The sequence below is a fragment of the Gopherus flavomarginatus genome, chromosome 25 (genome assembly GCF_025201925.1).
Source record: "Gopherus flavomarginatus isolate rGopFla2 chromosome 25, rGopFla2.mat.asm, whole genome shotgun sequence".
In the NCBI taxonomy this organism is placed as follows: Eukaryota; Metazoa; Chordata; order Testudines; family Testudinidae; genus Gopherus; species Gopherus flavomarginatus.
The window spans coordinates 1,763,750-1,789,496 of record NC_066641.1 but is presented as its reverse complement, the minus strand read 5'-3'; the positions used below and the strand labels follow the sequence as shown (position 1 = coordinate 1,789,496).

General features: G+C 43.8%; 1 protein-coding gene across 1 annotated transcript in view; it reads left to right on the top strand.

Annotated features, from left to right (window-relative positions):
• MYO1D (myosin ID) overlaps window positions 1–25,747 on the top strand; it is a 336,246-nt gene that overhangs the window by 128,963 nt on the left and 181,536 nt on the right. The window contains exons 15-16 of the mRNA XM_050934906.1: window positions 6,746–6,912; window positions 13,448–13,655. Of these exons, the coding sequence (XP_050790863.1) occupies window positions 6,746–6,912; window positions 13,448–13,655 (375 nt within the window). The remainder of the gene's footprint in view (window positions 1–6,745; window positions 6,913–13,447; window positions 13,656–25,747) is intronic.

Genomic DNA, 25,747 nt, shown 5'->3' with positions numbered 1-25,747 from the left:
TTTAAACCTTGGCTTCAGTTCATAAATTACCACTTTTCTGACTTAAAAGATGCTTCCTCCAGTGCTAAGGTTTGAAAGGTCTGCAGGCACTATTGTGGTTGAAACAGTCCTGGGCTTCATAAGAAAAGCACCTTGTTGCATTCCATCACATGGCTTGCTGCCTAAGTGGCACTCTTCACTCAAACTAGTGATTAGAGGATAAAAAAAGGAAGGAAGAAGAAGAAAACCAACCTGAACAACAATGAACAGAAAATCAGAGACACTTTTAGGAAGCTTTTAACTCTTCACCCAAAGAGTAATTGCTAATTGTGACAAATAATAGACAGACAGTTTTCTTGCAGCAGTGATGCTGGTGTCATAAGAAATTAGCTACTGCCAAGAAAAAAAATAAGAACATTACTGAATGGGCAAAAGTGTATTCAAATAAATTACGCTTGTTAGTAATTACTTACCTTGTGTGATTTTGGAATATGGTCATTTTAGGGACAAAACCTGTATCAATTCAAGCAAAACTCTAATACAGTGGTTCTCAAGCTCAGCCCCCAGTTGCTATGATGAGGACAGTTACCAGCCGTTCTGTACCATCTACTGGGAATGACCGAGAATCATTCCTATTTTCACCCAGGCACCCCCGGCCAGCCTCACCGGAAGCCAGCCAGGAGCACTCACGGGTTCATAATAAGGTCGGTTACCAGTCCTACTGCACCGTCTGCCACCAGGCAGGGGAGAGGAGTGGATACTGCTCTTCACTGCTGCAGTATTGCGTCTACCAGCAGCATTCAGTAGACATAGGGTGACATTGAAAGAAGTCAAGAAACGATTTCTTCCCCTTTTCTTTCACGTGTCTGTGTTTGGGGGGGGAGTAAATTGACGATCTATTCCCTGAACCACGCCGGACAATGTGTTTGAACCTACGGGCATTGGGAGCTCAGCCAAGAATGCAAATACTTTTCGGAGACTGTTGTGGACTGTGGGATAGCTGGAGTCCTCAGTACCCCCTCCCTCCCTTCATGAGCGTCCGTTTGAGTCTCTGGCTTCCCGTTATGCTTGTCATGCAGCACTGTGTAGCCTCGAGATTTTTTTTTCAAACGCTTTGGCATTTTGTCTTCTGTAACAGAGCTTTGATAGAACAGATTTGTCTCCCCATACAGCGGTCAGATCCTGTATCTCCCCTACGGTCCATGGTGGAGCTCTTTTTGGATTTGGGACTGCATTGCCACCCATGCTGATCAGAGCTCCACGCTGGGCAAATGGGAAATGAAAATCAAATTTTCGCAGGGCTTTTCCTGTTTACCTGGCCACTGCATCCGAGTTCAGATTGCTTTCCAGAGCGGTCACAGTGGTGCACTGTGGGATACCGCCCGGAGGCCAATACCGTCGATTTACGGCCGCACTAGCCCTAATCCAATATGGTAATACCGATTTTAGCGCTACTCCTCTCGTCGGGGAGGAGTACAGAAGTCGTTTTAAAGAGCCCTTTAGATCGATATAAAGGGCCTCCTAGTGTGGACGGGTACAGTGTTAAATCGGTTTAACGCTGCTAAAATCGGTTTAAACGCGTATTGTAGACCAAGCCTATGAGTCCAGGGACAGAAACGTAGGATTATTAAACATACTTTTATTGCACTGGAAAAAGGGAAATGAAAGATATGGAGAGGTGTCTTCAGATGCATCTTTTTAAAATGTCTATAGGCTGATTTATATACCTGCCACATAAAGGTGTGTGCTTGACAAATGGTATCTTCCTATGCTTTCCTCTTGAGCATTTGGTCTTGTTTGACAGATCACTTGGGTTCTTCCTTTTAAAAACACTAGTGCTTGTACTGCTCTGGCTGACATTACGATGAATGATGAGCTATTCTGGGGCTGACTGCTCTTTTGAGACCCCTCCTTTCTTCCAGCCTCTCCATCTGATTTTTTTCCCCTCCTCTCCACTCCTTGCTTTCCCTTGAATTCACTTTGACAAGCTTCCTCTCCAGTATGTTTTTAATTCCATCACGGTGACTAATCTAGCACAAATGTTTCCCTTATGTATCTTTTTCGGAGTGTCTAAGCACGTCTCGGGTAGTTAGCTGCAAACCGTAGAGGAGACGCTTTCTTCATTTCTTCACCTCTAGTTTTGAAACTTTCATACAGAGAAAGGCTGATCCAATGGTTGGAGTGCTAGGACTTGAGGTTGTTTCAATTCCCTGCTCTGATGCAGACTACCTGTGTAAACTGGGCAGGTACTTTAGTGTCTTTGTGCCTCAGTTTTCTGTCTGTAAAACGGAATAGTTCCTCCCCACTTCACAGAGGAGAAATGCACTAAAGACAGAGTGCGGGGCTCAGATACCACAGCAATGGGAACCAGATATGTACCCCTATAAAAATCAAGTTGGTAGAAATGTTAATGTTGAAGTATCCATTGCAGTTTACCTGGGATGTTCATTACAGGCTATTATGAAGTACAGAAACTACTTTGAAAAAGCATTCAGCTTTGAAACAAAATGAAATCCAAAAAATTCAAAATGAAGGCATTATCCTGATGCTATAAAGAGAGATCCCAAGTTGGGTTTAGGAGTCTCTCTCTCATGTTGACCTTTCTGGATTTCTCCACTGTAGAAGATTTAAATAGATGTAAGTTTAAGCGAGAGAAACTCCAGTTATGTGTAAGATCTCAGTGCCATGAAGGGTGTATGTGACAGCACTGGAGACCAGTGTCCTTGTTCACAGACGTGGTAAAACAGGGCAGTGCCTGTCCCAGCAGTACCCTGCCAATGTGCTTCAACTTGGACTTGGAAAAGCCGCTATTGGTCTCCATGGCCCATTCCATCCTTGATGCCTCTCATAACAAGGATGTTAGTTACTGCCAGTTTTGACCTTTGTGTTGTGGAAACCTATGATGTTGGAACTGGATTTAAACCGACTCGTTCTTCATTGTGCTCAGGTCCACAGATCCATCACAATGAGTACTTCAGCCTGTATGCCGCTTGGGAGTCAACTCGGTCCTGGCAGTGACTGGCAGCAGGAGGATGCCTGCCTCCTGAAAATCCTTCCAGTTTTTTCTGCCTGCTAGTGGCTTGGCCAAGGTTCCCTGCTGCAGAGCTTCCTTCAGGGAAATTCCAAACTTTATTTCAAGTTTTCAGGCTAACAGTTCCCATTCCCATCTGGGTCCTGTGGCTGGGTTTGAACTTTCAAAGGAAGTTGTCCCCTCACCACTGCTCCCCCTTTAGAGGTGTTTGCTGTGGTTGATATCCCAGCAGTCTTCAGGGAAATCTAGGTGAGAAAAGCCAGAGGTAAAAGGAGGGGGCTGTGTCCTGCTGGGGAGCGTAGCTGTCTCTGGGGGAGGATGTAGCCCGGTCACTTCAGCCACCCTCTCTTGTGCAGGAAGGGACACAGGCAGGATTGGAGAGGCAGGCTCTCCTCGGCAGACAGTCTCCTTACCCTTTTCCATGGATACCTTGATAGCAAGGGTATATCCAATTCTAGGAAGGTTCCAAAAGATTCAGGACCTCCTTACATTGTTTCGGAACTGCAGGAAGCCAACTATAGCATTGAGCCTTCAAGTACATGGCCTCCTAGTACTGTGCAAAGGGATCACTCCATGGGTGCAGTCAGACAACAGGCACCTTCATGGCTTCATCTTTAAGGTCCATTCCTGGGAACATATCAAGCGAAGGTTCTGGCATAGGTAATCAACTCTTTTAAATGGTGATCAGTCCATAAAGGATACCCATATGCCTTCTAGATCACCTTATCTTCACAACCAGTGTCAGCTTCAATGGATGGGGAGCACATTTGGGATCTCATGCAGCTCAAGACATCTGGAACCCAGAGGAAAGAGCCCACAGTGTAAATTTCCTGTAACTAAGAGCAGTCAAGCTGATGCTGCAAAGCTTCCAGTCCAGCCTAGAGGGGGATCACATCCTCAGTCAGACAACATGACTGTAGTTGCATAAGTGAACAACGACTAGTGAACAAGAAGCCCAGTGCTATATGCTGAAGCGATAGAAATAATGCAGTGGGCATAAGAATGGCCATGGTAGGTCAGACTATGGTCCATCTAGCCCAGGATCTTGTCTTCCAACTGTGGCCAGTGCCAGGTGCTTCAGAGGGAATGAACAGAGCAGGGCAATTTACCGAGTGATCCATCCCCTGTTGTCCAGTCGCAGATTCTGGGCAGCACCGTTTCTCGTCAGGTGTCTGCCTGTAGTAGCATGGTGTTTGCAGAATCTCTGGATTTCTGTGTCAGAGAATCCAAGGTAGCCTTTGGATCCAGTTAGCCAAGCAGGCAGGAAGGCCTGCCTCTGTTTCTCAAATGAGACACTTGTGATGTGAGCCCCGACCAAAAAAACCCTGTGAACTACTGATGTCAGTATTTGTCCATCAAGACTTGTTTTCTGGTAGCCATCCCGTCCTCCAGATGAGTGTTGGAGTTGGCAGAGCTTTCTGTGCAGGAGCCCTACTGCATATTTCATGAAGACAAGGTAGTGCTCAGAACTCCGGAATCGTTTCACCCAAAGGTGAACTCTTCCTTCCATGCGTCCCAGAAGTGATTCTCCCTTCATTGTGTCCAAGGTCACAGCATCCCACTGAGGAGATGTTGGAAGGGCTCTGAAAATTTACCTAAAACATAGAGTCCATGTGGAGATTCGGTACCTTTTTGTATCCTTCCACTTGAAATGTCAAGGACTCAGATTCCAAGTCCTCCAGTGCTAGGTGGAGTAGACAATGTATTACAGAAGTGTACAAGGCATGGGAGATTCTAGTTCCAGAAAGGGTCAGGGCACACAGGGCTGTTTCTGCCCCCAGGCTTCATGCAGGCTGAAGTACCCATTGTAATGAATCTGTGGACCTTATTTCTTAAGGAAAGGTAACTTTCAGGTAAGCATGGATTAAACTTTCCTATTGTCATAAATCACAGAACAAACATAAAATAGCTTTTTTCAGACATTTATCTAGGCTGAGGTCTCCCAAACCTGCTGTAAACATGAATAAATATTACACTGATTTGTAATTAAAAAAATTTAATCCAGATAACAAGTAACTGAATACTTTCTTGATGACATGTGAGCTAAATATTACGAAGACTGGGCATTTGCCATCCATTTGTTTTCTGGCAAGGATTTTTCCCACAGGTTTCAGAGTGGTAGTCGTGTTAGTCTGTATCAGCAAAAACGACGAGGAGTCCTTGTGGCACCTTAGAGCAGGGATTCTCAAACTGGGGGTCGGGACCCTCAGGGGGTCACAAGGTTATTACAGGGGAGGTTGCAAGCTGTCAGCCTCCACCCCAAACCCCGCTTTGCCTCTAGCATTTATAATTGCGTTAAATATATTTTAAAGTGTTTTTAATTTATAAGAGTGGGTCACACTCAGAGGCTTGCTATATGTAAGGGGTCCCCAGTACAAAAGTTAGAGAACTGCTGCCTTAGAGACTAACAAATTGATTTGGGCATAAGCTTTTGTGGGCTAAAACCCACTTCATCAGATGCATGGAGTGAAAAATATAGTAAGCAGTGTGTGTGTACGTATATTTTACAACACATGAAAAGATGGGAGTTGCCTTACCAAGTGGGGCATCAGTGCTAATGAGACCAATTCAGTTAAGGTGGAAGTGGCCTATTCTCAACAGTTGACAAGAAGGGGTCCCTCTGATATTCATTCCTTCTTGTCAACTGCTGGGAGGAACAGTCATCAGTGTCTTAGGTTGCTTAGAAGGAGTCAATGTCGGGATTCTGAGTCAGGGAAAATGGTTCTGTGTTGTGCCTTGCAGAAGAAGCAATACAGAACAACTGCTTGGGGAGGCCGTGGCAACAGTATTTTAAAGCCACCTTCATGCTGCTTCGATTCTTGGCATTCTGGAGACCGATACGGCTACGAGTGTAACATGGAGCAGCCCCAGAGGCTGCTTTAATTGGCTGCAACCTTATTCAAGAAGCCTATGGGCTATGCTACAGCCCAGTGTAGTTCAGAATTTCTATAGCACTCAGCCTACAGAGGTTCCCCTCCAGTATGCCCTCTACCAGGCGCCGGTGGGGCAGCATAAGTTGACTCTTTGTATCTTCTGTTCTAGAAGAATTCTTCCCTAGCCAATTGTGGAATCTATATGGTCTCTATATACTGCTTGAATGGCATATATGGGCCTGAGCTAGAATTGACCAAGGGTGCTTGAGATGTGGTCCAATCAGGTTATGGGTAAGCCAGGCTTAGGGCCTATTAGAGAAAAGTTATGGCTGTGCAAGGTGACCCCCTGAAAAGTGGATGGTGAAGCAGCCTCATTTGGCGGGGCTCACAGTTGCAACTATAGTTGTGCTCCCCTGGGGGAATCTTTGAATGTGAGTGGTGAAACGTAACTCTCTCCCCCTTGGGATAAAGTCCTCTGGAGTGCAGATGGTCCATTTGCACCTCTGTGGACCAGTTGGGGGAATCTGACCCCATACTTTTCAAGGACGCATGTCTTTGTTTCACTGACTCGTTATTATACTGGGACCCCTTAATTTGTCTATACGTATTCCTTGCAAACATGTCCCCCCAGGTCACCTTATTACCCCAAATGCTCCTCATAACAGTAGCTTTGCCTTGTTTCCTTTCTGTAACTGAAGAGAAAATGTCAGTTAATATGTTATGTCGTTTTCCTATTCAAAGGCAAACTGTTTAGGGAATGCATACTTATTTTAATTGTGCATTCATGTGTTTTATTTAGTAAATTGTATCCTTCACAAAGTTCTTAGCTCTATGTAAGTCATTGTTTGATTTGTCCCCGTAGGAGCCATATTATGTCCGATGCATTAAGCCCAATGAAAAGAAGTCATCACAGCTGTTTGATGAAGAACGCTGCAGGCATCAGGTGGAATACCTTGGACTTCTGGAGAATGTCAGGGTCCGACGGGCAGGATTTGCCTACCGCCAAACATATGAAAAGTTTCTTCACAGGTGAGAAGGGAACTAGTGCATGATTTTTTTTTTTTTTTTGAGATGTTTGCTGGCTTTCTAGGCTGTTGGTTGAGCTGCACAATCTAATGATCTGCCTTCACTGTGATCTGTAAACATAGAATCCTTTCGTCTGGTGATCTTTAGTCATGAATGGTGTATGTATATTGTTTCTTTTTTGAGCACACACTAGTGGCTTGGATAAAACACTGTTAGTCATAGAAAGGTGCTGGTTGTCTCAGCCTGATATGGCAGCAGGTGCACAGACTTGAGGAATGCATTCTTTATGGGCTACCATTTTCCACCCTTTATAAACAGCAGGGTTGAAAGCCCCATGACCCCAGTTAGACTGAACCAGTGTTCTGTTACTGTCTTAGTATCGTTAGAGTTAATGGACAATGAAGATCCTTCACACAAAAATTAACCCTAGACACAGAATTAAATAGTGTCTTGTGTTTTTCTCTTCTAAATATTGTCTTATATTTTTGGAGAAGTATGGAAAGTTTCCTTTTCTGGGGGAGAAAATAACTTTCCAAATATAGTGACATTACATGGGTCAGAAAGGAAACCTTTGGACTCAGTGAATTTATAAATAGAAGGTGAGAGATAGGAATGAGATGATATGACTTGACCCCATGAAAACATGATTTTTGATGCATGCTGCACTGTGTTTTGAGTAGCTAGAAATGTTGCTTAAGCTAAGGGCTTGTTTTCACTACCAGGGAGATGGACACTGCTGCAATCGAAGCAGTGGGTGTCGATTTAGCAGGTCTAATGAAGACCCGCTAAATCGACTGCAGAGCACTCTCCAGTCCACCCCGATACTCCATCTCTCCGAGAAGAGTAAGGTAAGTCAACAGGAGAGCATCTCCCATCGATGCAATGCAGTGAAGATACTATGGTAGGTCGATGTAGGCTGTCTACTCCAGCTACATAAATAATGTACCTGGAGTAGCGTAACTTAAGTCGACTTACCGTATTAGTGAAGACAAGCCCTAAGGTTTCTTACAGTGTATGTAAAGTACTGTGCCTACCTAGAATTTCATCATCTTGCTGGTGGCTCATTGAATTGGTTTTGGTTTTTGATTCATTTTTCCAGTAACTGAAGGATAATAAAAGGGTATGGTTCAACCAATACTATTTACTGTACTTCATTTTTGTCATGAACTGTAACTTTTCATCATCATACAAGTTTAGGGCTTGATTCTGCCCTCATTCACACACATGCACATTATCAGGAATCCATTAAAATCTGCTCTTATGATTGCACAAGAAGCTACCGTTTAGTAGATATGTGATAAGCTCTTGTATGTCTGAGAGCAAAATGAAGCTAATGGCTGGAAAATTAGATTAATGTACAGCAACTGGTACAACCTTTTAACCCCTTGTTGCATTGCTTAGCCATAAAACACTCCAGCACACTTGATTTCTCACTTTATTAGTGGAAGCGAGAGAAACAATAATTAACATACTGTATCCTGACCTCCTTACTCTCTTTACTTAGAACTTGTATTCAGGAAAGCTCCCACTGCAGTCACAGTGAGTCTGATTATTTAAGAACTGAGTAGAGATCCTAGAACCTGGCCAAATATCACTTTACAGTAAAGTAAGCTCAAGCCTATTTAGATCCAGCCCGTAGTCCATCTGTTTTCACTTGGTTTCACTGGCATCCTTAGGGGTAAAATGCATCTTGAAATCAATACATTGTCATTAAATGCTTGTGTGTTGCATTATTGGTTTTAACATCTAAATTACCAAAAATCTTATGGCTTGGTATCTTTTGGGGAAGGTGGTGGCTGGGAAGCTTGGTTTCTTGAGGGTATAATCAAACACTTTTCATTATTGTCATTCTCAGCTCTAATGCCTCTTCTAAAGAAACATTAAGTGTGGCATGAAAATAACACTGGAAACCTCACCAACTGAATTGTGGTGATAGAAATCTCTCGCTACATGTTCAAACCCAGAGTTTATCTGCAAATATTATGTCTGAATTTCAAAGGACTTTCATTTAGGATTGTAGGTTTTAAAAAATAACCTTTCTTCTTTCAGTTTCCTTCTGTAGGTTAAAAATGAAGGGGAGAGAAAAAACAAAGGAGTGCAGAGGAGAATGTTTAATGTATGGTGACCCTGAAGGCTGTTGAGATCTTTAGGCATGGGGGAGGGGAAGAGCTATTCTGTCAGGCAGCAGATTTATTCTGGGTCCTGCTTCGTTATAATTAGCAGTAAGGTTTTGGGATTTTGACTTGCTAGGGGATCAGGGTCATGCTCTTTGCCTCAGGGAAGGAATTAGTGAGCTTGCACTGCACATGCTGCTGGAGAGATGGAAAGCTTGCAGCAGTATTCTGACAATGTTAATACTACCAGTTGTTGTATTAAGAGAGAGTGAGCGTAATGTTGTATAAATCTTGGATCTCTTTTGTTGAAGTAGCCTTGTCTCTTCTGGAGATTTTAATTTCTCTCCACCTCTTTCATAAAATCTTCCTCCACCTTGTTGTACAAGTTTTAGATCTGACATTTTATTCCTCTTGTCTGACCCCATCAGGTCTGCTTAATAAAAGGTGGATTTGCTCTGTCACCCTGATTGTCTCTTTCATGTAATGTGAAATGTCTCAAGGTGAAAGATTTTTCCATTTTATATCCCAGTGAATTAATTATAGCAGAAACATTTTTCCACTGGGAATAGAGAGCAGAGATCTGAAACTGAACGAAAGTGTTTTGGTATGTATGTGTGTAAAATATTTATTTATGTACTGCATACAGATTTATTTGAGAGTGAGAGCTCTGAGCCCTTCCAAATATAAATGCAAAAACTCTTCATCATGAGACCGTAAAGGATTTTTAAAAAAAGTCAGCTTTTTTGTACTTTAGCATACCTTAACCAAACAATCATCTTGTGCCTTCCATTACCCTCTGTCACTGATATACTGGGGCCTGCTTCGAACCATGTGCTACAGTAGGTTTTTTGCTGTCAAGTTTGTTCAGCGGTTAATTTTAATAGAACAGTGACAGTATTGTATACGTTTTGTATAGTGTTATTTAGTCAGTGTGGTACCCTCTTTTTTGTTATAGAATGAACCCCAGCAACTTCAGATTAGACCCTATTTCCTATTAAAAAAAAAAAAGTTTTCCAAGGTTGTGGCACCAGATTTGTGGTTGTCCATCTAACATTTATTTTGGAATTAGCTTGCCAACTGAAAAAAAAAAAGCCTAGAAAATTGGGATAGAATTTGGACTTCTCAGTTCATGGGTTTTTAAATGGGCGAATAGTTAAAACTGCTGAATGTGTTTCCTTTAGAACACAAATGTGGATAATGTTGTTCTGGTGAATTGCCTATTGCATTATTGATTAAGTCTGTAAATCATATGCAGAATATTCATTGTTGCTCCCTTGCAAAAACCTATTTATCCAATCAGCAATTCTCAAATAGAGCATACTTTATGGCAGAGCAGAGTCAGTTCTGGTTATTTTCCTGTTTGATTCATAGTTGTTTAATGCTGAACTGTTTTCTGCTTTTCTTTGTTTGTGTGTGGGGAGTTTGGAAAACTGAATAATTAAATGCCTGATAAAGGTGGATAGTTCATGCACCCTACTTGATGATCAGCTTGTGACAGGTTCCCCAGGGTGCAACCCGGAACTGAGGTACCGCTGAGCCCTCTGGCTTACAAACCTGGGCTCTCTCACACTGTGGTGCTGTTGCTAAGCCACAAACCTCTCCAGGTACTGCACCTACACAGACATCCACAGCCAGGGACACACGCAACTGAGTTACATGAATGCTTTTGCCAGCTGCTCATGAACCAACAATAGAGAGGCTCCAGCCAATTCCCTCAGCTCCCCAGCCTTGTACCCCAGAGCAGTACCATCTTGCCCTGACCAGTGTAAGTTTTATTACCCAGTCTGCCACTTCTGCAAAAGAAAGAGGAAATCACCAGCTTTTGTACACTGAGCAGATTGCCCAAAGCATTTCAACAAATATGCACTGTTTTAGGTAAAATATAAAATAGATTTATTAACTACAGAAAGATTTTAAGTGATTATAAGTAATAAGTGTACAGATCAAAGTTAGTTACCTAAGAAATAAAAATAAAATTGGAATCTGAGTTCTATAAACTAGACAGGATTCGAATCAAGCAGTGTCTCACCCTGGGAGATGATATAGTTCCTGAATACACAGGCTGGGATTCTCCTTTCCAGCCTGGGACCAGCTTCCCTGTTCAATCTTTGTTCTCTGGACTTGTTTCCAGATGTTGAGTTGTGGCGGGAGAAGAGGCCAAGTGATGATGTCACTTCCCCTCTTTTTTGTAGTTTCTTTCAGCTTCCTGGAAAGAACCTTTGCTATGACATGAGTCAAGCATAGAATCATAGAAGATTAGGGTTGGAAGAGATCTCAGAAGGTCATCTAGTCCAACACCCTGCTCAAAGCAGGATCAACCCCAACTAAATCATCCCAGCCAGGGCTTTGTCAAACTAGGCCTTAAAAACCTCTAAGGAAGGAGATTCCACCACCTCCCTAGGTAACGCATTCCAGGGCTTTTCCACCCTCCTAGTGAATTAGTTTTTCCTAATATTCAACCTAGACCTCCCCCACTGCAACTTGAGACCATTGCTCCTTGTTCTGTCATCTGCTACCACTGTGAACAGCCTAACTTATCTCTTCAGGTAGTTGAAGGCTGCTATCAAATCCCCTCCTCACTCTTCTCTTCTGCAGACTAAACAATCCCAGTTCCCTCACCTCTCCTCGTAAGTCATGTGTACCAGCCCCCTAATCATTTTTTTTGCCCTCTGCTGGACTCTCTCCAATTTGTCCACATCCTTTCTGTAGTGGGGGCTCCAAAACTGGATGCAGTACTCCAGATGTGGCCTCACCAGTGCTAAATAGAGGAGAATAATCACTTCCCTCGATCTGCTGGCCATGCTCCTACTAATGTAGCCCAATATGCTGTTAGCCTTCTTGGCAACAAGGGCACACTGCTGACTCAGATTGATCTTTTCATCCACTGTAATCCCAAGGTCCTTTTCTGCAGAACTGCCACATAGCCACTCGGTCCCTAGTCTGTAGCAGTGCATGGGATTCTTCTGTCCTAAATGCAGGACTCTGCATTTGTCCTTGTTGAACCTCATCAGATTTCTTTTGGCCTAATTCTCCAATTTGTATAGGTCCCTCTGGACCCTATCCTTACCCTCCAGCATATCTACCTCCCCCCACAGCTTAGTGTCATCTGCAAACTTGCTGAAGGTGCAATCCATCCCATCATCCGGATCATTAATAAACATGTTGAACAAAACCAACCACAGGACCTAACCCCTGTGGCACTCCGTTTGATACAGGCTGCCAACTAGACATCAAGTCGTTGATCGCTACCCATTGAGTCCGATGATCTAGCCAGCTTTCTATCCACCTTTTAGTCCATTCATCCAGTCCATACTTCTTTATCTTGCTGGTGAGAATACTGTAGGAGACCATATCAAAAGCTTTTCTAAAGTTAAGATATATCACGTGCACCGCTTTCCCCATTCCACAGAGCCAGTTATCTCATCGTAGAAGGCAATCAGGTTGGTCAGGCATGACTTGCCCTTGGTGAATCCATGCTGACTGTTCCTGATCACTTTCCTCTCCTCCAAGTGCTTCTGAATGGATTCCTTGAGGACCTTCTCCATGATTTTTCCGGGGACTGAGGTGAGGCTGACCTGTTCGTCGTTTCCTGGATTCTCCTTCTTCCCTTTTTTTAAAGAGGGGCACTATATTTGCCTTTTTTGAATCATCCGGGAGCTCTCCCGATGGCCATGAGTTTTCAAAGATAATGGCCAATGGCTCTGCAATCATATAAACCAACTCCCTCAGCACCCTTGAATGCATTAGATCCGGCCCCATGGACTTGTGCATGTCCAGCTTTTCTGAATAGTCCCTTAACCTGTTCTTTCATCATTGAAGGCTGCTCATCTCCTCCCCATACTGTGCTGCCCAGACAATATAGGGGTGCCAGGATACCGCTTTGGAGTGCAGAGTGCCACACAGCTGCCTGCTACTTTCTAGCATAATGAAACTAGTCTGGGAATGGTACAGAAATGATGGGCAAGGAGATGAATGCAGGATTTGTGCAGTTTTTCTGAATAAACATTAAGTACATAGCTCAATTTCAGTTGACTTCTGCAAAGAAGTAAGTTGAAATAAAGGTTTTGTTCTTAGCAAATGTTTAAAAACTGTTGAAATGGAAAGTCTGGAAATAACTTGAGTAGCGGATTAGCTCATCCTGCAAGGATTTATGGGTGGGCTCTGTCATGTTGCATCTGTTCTTATTGGGGTGACTGTGGTGGTTCTTATAGGTATTCCACAAATCATCCATCCTTCAACTCTGCTGCTCGCATTCCTTTTTGTACTTCTCATGGAATCGTCACATCCACAGAATATCTAAATTATTACAGCCTCAGCGAACAGAAATCTTAATCTGAAAGATAAACTTTGCAATATGTTTAAGGGTGGCCTTGGAGCACAGATGGGAAGTTGATGATGGATTTAATTTTTTTCTGTTAATCTAGATACAAGATGGTCTCAGAATTTACTTGGCCAAACCATGACCTCTCTTCAGACAAAGAAGCTGTGAAGAAATTGATTGAGTGCTGTGGGTTTCAGCATGATGTAGCCTATGGGAAGACCAAGATTTTCATACGAACTCCACGGACACTCTTCACCTTGGAGGAACTGCATGCCAAGATGCTTGTTAGAATTGTCCTCTTCCTACAGAAGGTAAAGTTAGCTTTAGTGCACTGATAAACCTCATCTTAGTGTTCATAAAATACCATCTCTCCTTACCAAGCCTTCTCAAGGTAATCTCACAAAGGTGATGAGTCTGCACAAAGCCTTAACAGAATTGCAGTTTGTTACTTGATTTTTGAAAAGCTCTATTCAGCTCTTTCAATACTTTTCTACATAAAATGTTGAGCTAGAGTCCAATGAGGCTGTTGAACCTATAAACATGCTATATACCCTTGCATATACCCTATATACCCTTGTAAGGTCTTCTACAAAAGTAGGTCTTTTTGAGACCTAGAGAATATTTATGGGTAAATTAAAGCGCTTTGCCCAGAGGTTCACATAGAACATGTGCTTTGACTCGGCTGTGTGTTTATCCTTAGGGTAAATAATTTTAATGTTCTGTTACTACTAAGTCAAAGCAGAATGGCTCTGGATATACAGTGCACTGCACTGGCATGGTCTAAGCAAAGAGGAACAGCCAGAGATACATGATACTCTTGCTTATGGAAGATGTTCCTCTAAGCAATAGAAAATTTTAATCTTTTTCTTAAAAGACTTATTTGTCTACTGAATTCTTTTCAGGAGTTTCTGGGACAGTTTCTGTTGGAGTAATTTGGCTTTGTAACATAGGCAAGGTGAAATACGAAAAAGAGCTCCACTGCTTTATGGAAGATCTGGGTTGCAGTCACAGTCCTGGTTTCCTGAATCCCAGATGAACATGTGCTGACACATATATGGCACACTTCTCCGATGGCTAGCAGGGCCATTCCATTTTAGTGGGAAAAAAATTTCTTCCTACTTGAAAGTTCCATGTCTCTGGCCTGGTCTACACTAGTCTGTTATTTCAGAATTAGCCGAGTTAATTCGGAAAAAAAAAATGATTCCGTCCGCATGACCAAACCAGCTTTTTCGATTTAAAGGGCTCTTTAAATCGATTTCTGTACTCCACCTTGGCAAGTGGAGTAGCGCTTAAATCGAGATTGCAATCCTGGGTTAAAGGTATTTTGGACGCAATTCAACGTTATTGGCCTCCAGGAGCTATCCCAGAATGCTCCCTTCTGACCACTCTCTACAACACTCTCAACTCCAATGCACTAAACAGATGGACAGGAAAAGCCCAGGGAACTTTTGAATTTCATTTCCAGTCAGCACAGTCCACCATCACAGGCGACCATGCAGAGTCCACCATCACAAGAGATCACGCAGTCCCCGATTTGCAGGCGAGCTCCAGCATGGTCTGAATGGGAAGTACTGGATTTCATTGCATGTTGGGGAGACGAGTCTGTTATGGCAGAACTACATTCCAAAAAAAGGAATGCAGATACGTAAGCTTAAGTCTCCAGGGCCATGCTGGAAAGAGGCTACTCCAGAGACACAGAGCAGTGTCATACAAAAATCAAGGAGCTCAGGCAAGCATATCAAAAAGCCAGGGAGGCAAACGGGCACTCTGGATCACAGCCCCATATGTTCCGCTTCTACTGTGAGCTCGATGCAATTATGGGGGGTGATGCCACCACTACCCCACCACTGTCCATGGACACTTGCAAGGGGGGAGTTGCATGGAGTGAGGAGAAAGAGTCATTGGCGGACGAAGAGGAGGAGGAGGACAGTGCACAGGTGGCAAGTGGGGAATCCGTTTCCCCCCCTAGCCAGGAACTATGCTTAGCACTGGAGCCAATAGCCTCCCCCCAGACCCAGTGCTGGCTCCCGGACCATGATCCTGGAGAAGGTACTTCTGGTGAGTGAGAGCCTGATCGGAGCCACGCGGTGGGGGTCAGAGGGGGAAGCCCAGGCGCGCTGGACTGTTCGCGTATAGTTTAAAGGGCTCATCCCTGCTCAGAACATCATCAGAGCCACGCAGTGGGGCGGGGTTGGTTGTTGTGTGAAGAGCCTGCAGGCCCTCCTTTATGGCAAACAAACCAGGCATTGCTTGCAGTGGGAAAAGAGTCCTAGCAGTTTAAGAACATGGAAATGAATGTAGTAAAAGCAGAACCCTGCATGCCCTTAGGCTGCCTGCAAGCTGAATTCTGTAGCCCAGCTGTGTGTGATGGCTTCCTCATACTAAAGTGTCCCCTTTGTTCTCTGAAATGTATATTTTAAAATACTACCCTCCCTTTTTCTCCTCCCGCAAGTGCAAATGTTTCAACACCGCCCCTATCTACTCCGTCCCATAGGCTGGTCCAGATTAGAAGGTGGAAAAAGCAAACTCGGGAAGACACGTTCGCCGAGCTCATGCAGTCCTCCAGCACTGATAGGGCCCAGCTGAATGCGTGGAGGCAAACAATTGCGGAGTCCCGTAAAGCATTACAGGATCACGAACAGAGGAGGGACATGCGCGATGAGAGCAGGCAGGATGCTGTGGTCAAGCTTATGGGGGAGCAAACTGGCATGCTCTGCTGTATGGTGGATCTAATGCAGGAAAGGCAGCAAGACCACAGACTGTTGCTGCAGCCCCTGTATAACCGCCTTCCCTCCTCCCCAAGTTCCATAGCCTCCTCACCCAGATGCCCAGAACACGAGGGGAGAGGCTACAGGGACCCACACACTCAACCCCAGAGGATCGCCCAAGCAGCAGAAAGCTGGCATATGCAAACTTTTGATTTGGTTTCTCAACTTGTCCTTCCCTCCTCCTCCACCCCCCGATCCAACCCTCCCCTCTTCCAGTCTGCCTTCTGATTTCTCTCAATGTGTTGTGCAACAAATAATAAAGAACAATTTTTAAACAATTTAGACTTTATTTACTTTCATATATGTAGGGGGCAGGTAACTTCAAGAGAAGCAAACACAATTGTCACACCGTACCCTGTCCAGTCATGAAACTGGCTTTCAAAGCTTCTCTGATGTGCAACGTGCCCTGCTGCGCTCTTCTAATTGCCCTGTTGTCTGGCTGTGTGAAATTGGCCGCCAAGTGAGTTGCCTAAACCTCCCACCCTTCCATAAACGTCTCTCCCTTACTCTGAGATTGTGGAGCACACAACAAGCAGCAATTACTATTGGAATATTGGTTGTGCTGAGTTCTAACTGAATCAGTAAACTGCGCCAGCGCACTTTCAAACACCAAAAAACACATTCTACCACCATTCTGCACTTGCTCAGCCTAAAGTTGACTGCTCCTTACTACTGTGCAGGGTGCCTGTGTACGGCTTCATGAGCCATGGCATTAAGGGGTAAGCTGGGTCCCTGAGGATAACTATAGGCATTTCAACATCCCCAACAGTAATTTTCTGGTCTGGGAAGTAAGTCCCTTCCTGCAGCTGTTCAAACAGACCAGAGTTCCTGAAGATGCAAGCATCATTTACTTTTCTCAGCCATCCCACGTTGATGTCGGTGAAACGTCCCTTGTGATCCACCAGTGCTTGCAGCACCATGGAAAAGTACCCCTTGTGGTTTATGTACTGGCTGCCCTGGTGTGCCGGGGCCACAGTGGGGATATGCATTAGGGAACCCCAGTGCATTAAAGCCATCCACAATGGTCTGCACATTTCCCAGAGTCACTACCCTTGATAACAGCTGGTCAATGATTGCATTGGCTACTTGCAGCCCTGCAGCCCCCACAGTAGATTTGCCCACTCCAAACTGATTCCTGACTGACCAGTAGCTGTTGGGCTTTGCAAGCTTCCGCAGTGCTATGGCCACTCGCTTCTCAACTGTGAGGACAGCTCTCATTCTGGTGTCTTTGCGCTTCAGGGCAGGGGACAGCAAGTCACAAAGTTCCATGTAAGTGGCCTTACGCATACAAAAGTTTCTCAGTCACTGGGAATCATCCCAGACCTGCAACACTATGCGGTCCCACCAGTCTGTGCTTGTTTCCCGGGCCCAAAGTCGGCATTCCACGGCATGAACCAGGCCCAATGCCACCATGATCTCGCAATCGCCACATGCCGTGCTTCTAGGAATGTCTGTGTCCATGTCCTCATCAGTATAGTAATGGCGTTGTCGTTGCTTCCGCGCCCAGTTTTGCTGGTACTGCACATAGTGCTGGATAATGCGTGAGGTATTTACAATGGTCAAAACTGCAGCGGAGATCTGAGGGGGCTCCATGCTTGCCGCACTATGGTACCTGCACAGGTAATCCTGGAAAAAGGGTGCGAAACGAGCTGTTCAGTTCAAGATGGTTGATAAAAGGCAGTAAATGGTTGTCATCCATAGCTTTCATGGAGTCGGGAAGCTCGTTAGAGCTGCAAGAGTGGGAGAGCAGAGTTTGTGGCGGAAGCTGTGTGGCTCTGTTCACGATGGCCGAAAAATGACTAGGAATTGTTTCCTTCTGTAGCTTCCATGGGAGCCCAGGACAGACAACATGGAAAAAGCAGCAGAAGCTGTGTGGCTCTGTTGATGGTAGGCAAAAAAAAGGCGGGAAATGGTTAGATGAGACTAGATAGAAAGACGAGGGGACATATGAGGTGGATTCATAGTACCTGGAAACAGGTGGTGTACGGTGCTGCACCGTCTGCTGGCAGTATGGCGTCTGCCGTAGCTTTCACGGAGGGAGGAGCAAGTAACGGCACATACCCAGAAACTCCTTGCCCCATCATGCACTGGGAGCTTATCCCACAATTCCAATAGGGGGCAGAGACTGCAGGAACTGTGGGATAACTACCACAGTGCACCGCGCCGACGTTCAGTGCTAGCCTCGGTACTGTGGACGCACTCTGCCGAATTAACGCGCTTCAGTGGGGACACACAACACCATATGTATAAAATCGCTTCCGAAAATTTGAATAAAATAAGTTCGAATTAATTTCATACTGTAGACGTACCCTCTATCTCAATGTCCTATTAATCTGAAAAATCAGGGACTGATAACATTATTTCAGCTTCCCTTCATTGTGTTGTTTAGTTCCTAGTTGGCCTTTATTACTTTGGGAGAGCCTGTCCAGGTGCCACCTGTTTATTTTATACCACTGACTTCTATGTAAGTGAAACATCCCCTGTCTTCTGCAACTGTAGAGAAGCTAAAGGAAAAAATTTCTTATGCTAATCTGAAAGGATTGTTAAGCAATTTGCCCAAAAGGCAAGATTTTGAAAGAAGTAGCTATTGAAAGTGACACATTCCCATGGCTGAAGTTGGGGAGATATAAACAAGGCCTTTGATCCTTACTTGTCAAATGGAAGGTAGTAGCCGCTCACATTTGGGTGTTAGAAGTTACAATAGAGGTGCGTAAAGCCCCATGGAATGGTACGCGTTTGTTAGAGAGACTGCAAAAGCTTTGTAATCCATGTAGGTGGATCAGACCGCTTTCATTAAATGGCCCATAAATTTAAAATTGTATTTCTCTATTGAGATCTTAAATAGGTCTGCAAAACAGTGAGACTAAATTAAACCTTTTTAGGTTCATAACACTTTGAATGAATAACCTCTAACATTCTTGTAAATCCAAGGCCACTGTGTTCGGTTACTATTTCTCCTTATCGTTGGAGGGTGAGCTATTTGAGTTTCCCTGTAGTTAACAAATTACTGGGAGAACACATTACTGACAAATGTTGATGTATAAATTTCCATTTCTGATTAAATGGCTGAAGGAAGTGGGAGGTGAGCTTGGTCTGGATCAGAGGTCCCCAAACCATGAGGCATGCATGGGGGGGTAGAAAGGGAGTGCCACTCGACCCTGCCGCTTGGTTCCATCCCCAGCATTGGCCCTATTTCTGTTCCCGGCCCTGGCCCTGGCCTTGGCCCCAGACCCACCCGCAGCTGCAGCTCCAGCCTCACCCCGTCTGCATCACGTAAGAACATAAGAATGGCATACTGGGTCAGACCAAAAGTTTATCTATCCCAGTATCCTGTCTTCCGACAGTGGCTGATACCAAGTGCCCCAGAGGGAATGAACAGAACAGATAATCCATCAAGTGATCCCGTGCTGCCCATTCCAAGCTTCTGACAAATAGAGGCTAGGGACATCATCCCTGCCTCTCCTGGCTAATAGACCTATCCTCCATGAATTTTTCTAGTTCTCTTTTGAACCCTGTTATAGTCCTTGCTTTCACTCCCAGCTTGTGGGTGGGGCGTGAACGGGTAAGTGGGAGTGCAACCCTGAAAAGTTTGGGGACTGCTGATCTGGATTTAAAGATTGCAGGTATTGAAAGGTAATAAAACTCCTTATGCAGTGGGTCAGTTAAAGCCTGTTAAACAGCATGGGCCAAAACTTGATAGAAAAATGGATTGACAAACTGCTGCGGTGGCTGTTGGCTTCCCTTATCAATGTACTGTAAAGGCCAACATTGCAAACCTTCACTTAACCAGGACAGGCTCCTATGGACCTGGAAGAGAGCAGAAGTAAATAAATTGTTCTTTGCCTACAGAAGAAAAATAGCTGAATTTGGAACTGGGCCCACTTTTTGGCTGTATGAGAACTTGGTGGATTGGCAGAATGCTGTTGTTGGGTGGCTGGTATATGTTGTACATCAGACTATGAACTGGCTAATTCTGATTCTTCATTCTTTTTATTGGTTTTCCTTTTGTTTTAAGTTGACTGAGGAAAAATGGTAAATGCTAGACCTACCAAGCATACCAGAAATAACATGCATATTACTCCTGGGTGAATTCTTTGGCAAAATATATATAAAATTTAAATTCTGTGCACAATATTTTCAAATTCTGCATCTTTTTATTTGTCAAAATAACACAATATAACATCATATCAGTTATTTTGATAATGTATTTCAAATACCTGTCAGGAAGTATATTTATAACAATACAGACAACAGATACAGATACAGATTGTTATTTATAACAATACAGATTAAGGAAATCTTTTTTGACAGATTCCTTGCTAAGTGTCTTAATACAGAACTTTGAGTAATAATTCATTTAAATTACAATACAGAAACTTCTCGCACCCTTCAGAAGCAGTGCAAAAGCTTGGGGAAGGGGTGTCATGGGTAATAGAGGGGCTGAGAGGGAAGGAGCCTGGGAGTGAACCTGGAGGGTTGTTGGGTGAGGGTGAGAGAAATATAGAACAGTTTTTGCCCCCCCCCGGGGGTGGGGTGGGGGGAGGTATTGTTAGGGAACTGGGGAGCCTCCCCCATGCAGACCCTGGCTGATCCTGGCACATATGCCCCTGTCCCCATAGATTCATAGGACTGGAAGGGACCATGTGTCCCTGCACCCCCACTCAGCCACCCCCCTTCCCTTGTCCTCATGTGTCTCTGCACCTCCACTCAGTCACCCCTCTGCCTGTCCCCATGTGGCCCTGCACCTCCATTCAGCCCTCACCCCAGTCTGTCCCCCCACTAGCCTTTCTGAAGCCCAGCAGCTCCGTGTGCCCCACTCTGCCTGTTCCCTCCCCTACCCCCCATGCCTCCTTGATCACTTGATGATTATCTGTTCTGTTCATTCCCTCTGAAAGCACCTGGCTTTGGCCACTGTTGAAAGACAGGATATTGGGCTAAAGGGACCTTTGATCTGACCCAGTGTGAACGTTCTTATGTTCCTCACCTGGACCCATGGGCAGGGCACTGGCTTCCTTCCTTCCTCTGTAGCTCATTGCTGCGGTTGGTGAGCCGGCTGCCCTCTGTTCTAGTGCCACAGCAGCCCCTAGTAGGTGAAAGCTATAACTGCAGCACCTCCCCGGTTGAATGCATTTTCTGTGGAGAAAAAAAATCTGCAGGGGATATGAATTCTGCACATGCCCAGAGACACGGAATTGCCCCAGGAGTAGCATATGAAACTCCTGAGAGTAGCCTGGTATGAGGGGGACTCTGTAGTAGGCTGTGTACAGAGAAGCAACATAGCCTTGAGCATGGGATTGGAGTCCGGATGTCCTGATTTCTAATCCTCTTTCTGCTGCTGATTTACTGAGGTGTGATGAGCAAGTCACTTAATATCTGTCTATCTCCTCATCTATAAAATGGGGCTAATACTTATTTGTCTACCTGCATAGGGCGTTTTGTTCTATACAGCACTTTCAGAATGAAAACTGCTGTATGAGCAGAAGGTATTGTCATTATAATCTCTGTAAATCATTAGCGTGTACAGTGTATGCACTTCATCTAGAGAGGCCTTTTTAAAGTAGATACAAGTAGTACATTCACAGTCTCTCCTTTCCATTTTGTTTCCTGGGTGCATGCTATCTGAAACGTCTTCCTCTGTCAGTGTGTCTGCCAGCTCCATGCTAGGCCAGTCAGTATGCCAGTATTCCAAATTGCCAGGATGATCTTAGTTTTCTGGGCTAACTTCTTTAATTGCGCTTGTCCAAAGTTGTGCCATAGCCCTCACCTATTTTCTACAACTGTGTGTTGTTTCTAGAATACCCATTTATTTTCTTGATTAATGTGAGGACTCAGAGTGATGTCTACAGTGCAGTTAAACGTCTGCGGGTGGCCCATGTCAGCAAACTTGGGCTTGTGGGGCTCAGGCTGTGGGTCTGTAAAACTACAGTGTATATGGGCTCAGGGACCCCACGATGGGCATCTACACTGCAGTTTTATAGCCCTGCAGCCCAAACTCCACAAACCTGAGTCAGCTGACACCAGCCAGCCTCAGGTGTTCAACTGGAGTGTAGACATACCCATAATGGCAGTTTGTGGCAGACTTTTGCGGCCAACTGCCAAGCTGACGCCAAATCGTCTCCTTTTTCAGCTGGGCTTTGGGACTGGCTATGTATTAAGATATAAAATGACATCCATAAGGAGCATCCTAATACAGTAATGTTTTTACCTATGGAGCATGCTTCTAAAACCGATAGGGCTGGGAGCGAAGTATTTTTTGTTGGTTTACTCCACAACCCTATTAAAAACTTGTAGTGTGTAATTTTAATTTGCCTGATAAGTTACAAATATTTACCTGAGATCTGGGGAAAATACAAGCTTCTTTTAATTACCAGAGTACTCTACAAGCTGTCAAGTCATCCTTAAAAGGCTTAAAGGAATCACTGCAGTTGTGTGTGATCCAAGTTCCATGTCTGTATCTCATATCCCTTGCTGATTCACTCCCCTTTTTACTTGTTTGTTCAAATTGCCTCCGGAAGAGATGAGATTTTTTGCTTGCAAAGTGCTGAGGAGAAGCTGTTTTAGAATCCTGGTTCTTACAGCTAAAGGCAAGAAATGCTAATGAATCAATAAAGCCTGTCAGCGCAATCAGTAAAAAAAAAACCAGAGGTTAGCTTGATGTTTATTATAAGCAAAATAATACAAATATATATGTATTGGTATAACTAAATACTTTGTACAATGTGAAATCTGTCTAGAAAGTCCTTGTTTTCTTTTTGTTTCCCCTTATTTTGGTCTTCAACGTCATTCTCTTATGTTTACAATTCAAACAGATCTTTTCATCTTCATGTGCCAGTCCTGTGTTCACCAGCAGATGGGGCACTTGCAGGTTGGCAGAGGGGAAGGAGGAATAATCAGCATACCAAACAGACTTAAAGATGCACTAAAGCAGGGGACAGCAACCTTTCAGAAGTGGTGTGCCGAGTATTCATTTATTCACTCTAATTTAAGGTTTCGTGTGCCAGTAATACATTTTAACGTTTTTAGAACATCTATTTCTATCAGTCTATAATATATAACTAAACTATTGTTGTATGTAAAGTAAACAAGGTTTTTAAAATATTTAAGACGCTTCATTTAAAATTAAATTAAAATGCAGAGCCCCCCAGACTGGTGGCCAGGACTCAGGCAGCGTGGGTGCCACTGAAAATCAGCTCGTGTGCCATAGGTTGCCTACCTCTGCACTAAAGCATCATAGCTCGGAAAAATATTGAGGCAGTTGTTCTTCCATGTCACAATTCCTTTATTTCTCTTCCAGCTTTTCATTGCAACAGATATTTTCACGAAGACTTGATTCTTGCTGCATATTCCTTACCTAAAATCATAATCTCTATTTTTGACACATTAGGGAAGGAGTAAGCCCCAACAGCCAGTGAGCACAAATGTGTTTTCATGGGGGGCAGAGAGGAAACAAAGTTGGAGGGGAGGATATAGGAATTAATTTTCTAAATATAATTTTGTTGTTTAAGTAATCTTTTATTATACAAGACACTTTCAAAAAGTAAAAATGTTTCACCTTTATTCAACTTATTCAGTTATTCAAACTACAGAAGAGCAAAGCTCAAACTGGAGATAGAAACATTAACCTTGCTGCTATTATAGTCAGTTCTGAATAACCAAAGAAGCCAAAGTTGATTTTTAAGTGAGCCAAACAATTAGTCTGGAAATTTTAATGTGCACAATCATGCACTTGTAGTAAAACTTTTCATTCTGGTTTTAAGGCTACCACAGGTTGTGGTCTGTTTGTGATGCTTTTTCTTTTTAAATGGAAGGGGCTTATTTGCAGAAACAAATCCCCCATTGCATATAGTATTTTTGCTTCCTATTTTCTTTAAATGTACATCATAGTCTCTTTATCATTTGTGCTAAATGGTTTTATGGTACAATAAACAGAATGTGCAACAGGGTGGTTGTCAGTAGTACAGAAACCTCTGAAGTACATGACTTCACTTAAAATAACAATGCTAATTTTTGCATTTAATAAATGGTTAAGAATATGTTAGTTATGAATTCAGTTAAATTGGATAATGAAGACAATGGGACCAACAGTATGATGAATGGAATATTTTGCTTTCATTGTCACCATCTAGTGTCTTTTACCCTTGAGAAACCTTTATTTTTGTCTTCATTGCTTAAAAGGAAGTGTGTTTAACGTGGGATAACTAACACAGATTAACTACCGAATTGTAAAATCCTAGTGGAGGCATGACACCTATAGTTTTTTACTGAGAAGGTAGTGAGGCAAGATTACTTATGCCTAGGGGATATTGTGTTGACCTCATGGTAAAAACTACAGGTGCCTAATGTCCTCTAGGATCAGTGGTGGAACAATTTTTATAGTAAGGGTGCTGAAAGCCATTGAACAAAACTGTACATAAAACAAGTACATAAAAGATTGTTACAAGGAGGAGGGAGAAGAATTGTTCATCTTAACCTCTGAAGATAGGACAAGAAGTAATGGGCTTAAATTGCAGCAAGGGAGGTTTAGGATGGACATTAGGAAAAACTTCCTAACTGTTAGGGTGGTTAAGCACTGGCATGAATTGCCTAGGGAGGTTGTGGAATCTCCTTTATTGGAGATTTTTAAGAGCAGATTAAATAAATACCTGTCAGGGATGGTCTAGAATAGATAATACTTAGTCCTGCCATGAGTGCAGGGGACTGGACTAGATGACCTCTTGAGATCCCTTCCAGTCCTATGGTTCTATAATTTGAAACTCTGTATCTGATGGAAACCACTTCAATCCAGTAGATGCTGCTGTACCCCCAGCACCCCTGACTAAGATGTTACAATGAGATACTTACTGCATGTTAGTCATCTCTGTTTGAAAACAGAAAAAATCTTTTTGACAGTGAGTCTGACACACAACTTGAATGGTGATTTTACATTCACTAGTTTGGAAGATCAGTACTTCTCAAGAAGTGCATTTTGAGGTTATTTACTGTAGTTGTGGTCTTTCTGTCACTATAATTAACCTTTTGGGAAACAAATGAGCTGTTGTTCTGTAACAAGGACTATCTTTGGGTGATCCCCCCGTAGCAGCATTTTCCCAGTGGGTTAGCTGGTGGAATTTTTTTCAGTAAATACAGATGCCTGTCTTGGAAGTATGTTTGTTTGGTACAGATTCATAGTTTCCAAGGCCAGTCTGATCACTTGTATGACACAAGCCGGAGAACGTCCCCAAAAGAATTCCTATAATGTAGTTTGATTTAAAAACAGTCAGTGATGGTGAATCCATAACCACCCTTAGTAAGTTGTGTGGCAAATTGCCAGTACTGTTATGCTGAGTCTTGCGCTTTCTCTTCTTTGGGGACGGTTCAGGGCGCCATTGCTTGCCTCTGAATCGGTATTTTAATTACCCCACTAGTGTCCTTGAGGAGGGGAGTGGAGAGGGAGGGACCTGGGCCTGCCCTCTTCTCCAGGTCCAAACCCAGGGGTTTGTGGTGAACCACTTGAACTAGCGATTCCTTCCCCTGGGATGCTTCCCTCTCCTGCCCTTCTGCTTGTGAATGGGCTTCTTGCCCTCCTTCTACACAAGCCAGGTGCCCCTTACCTAGGGTTCTTTGGATTTCTCAGCCCACTGCAGCACTCCTCCAAA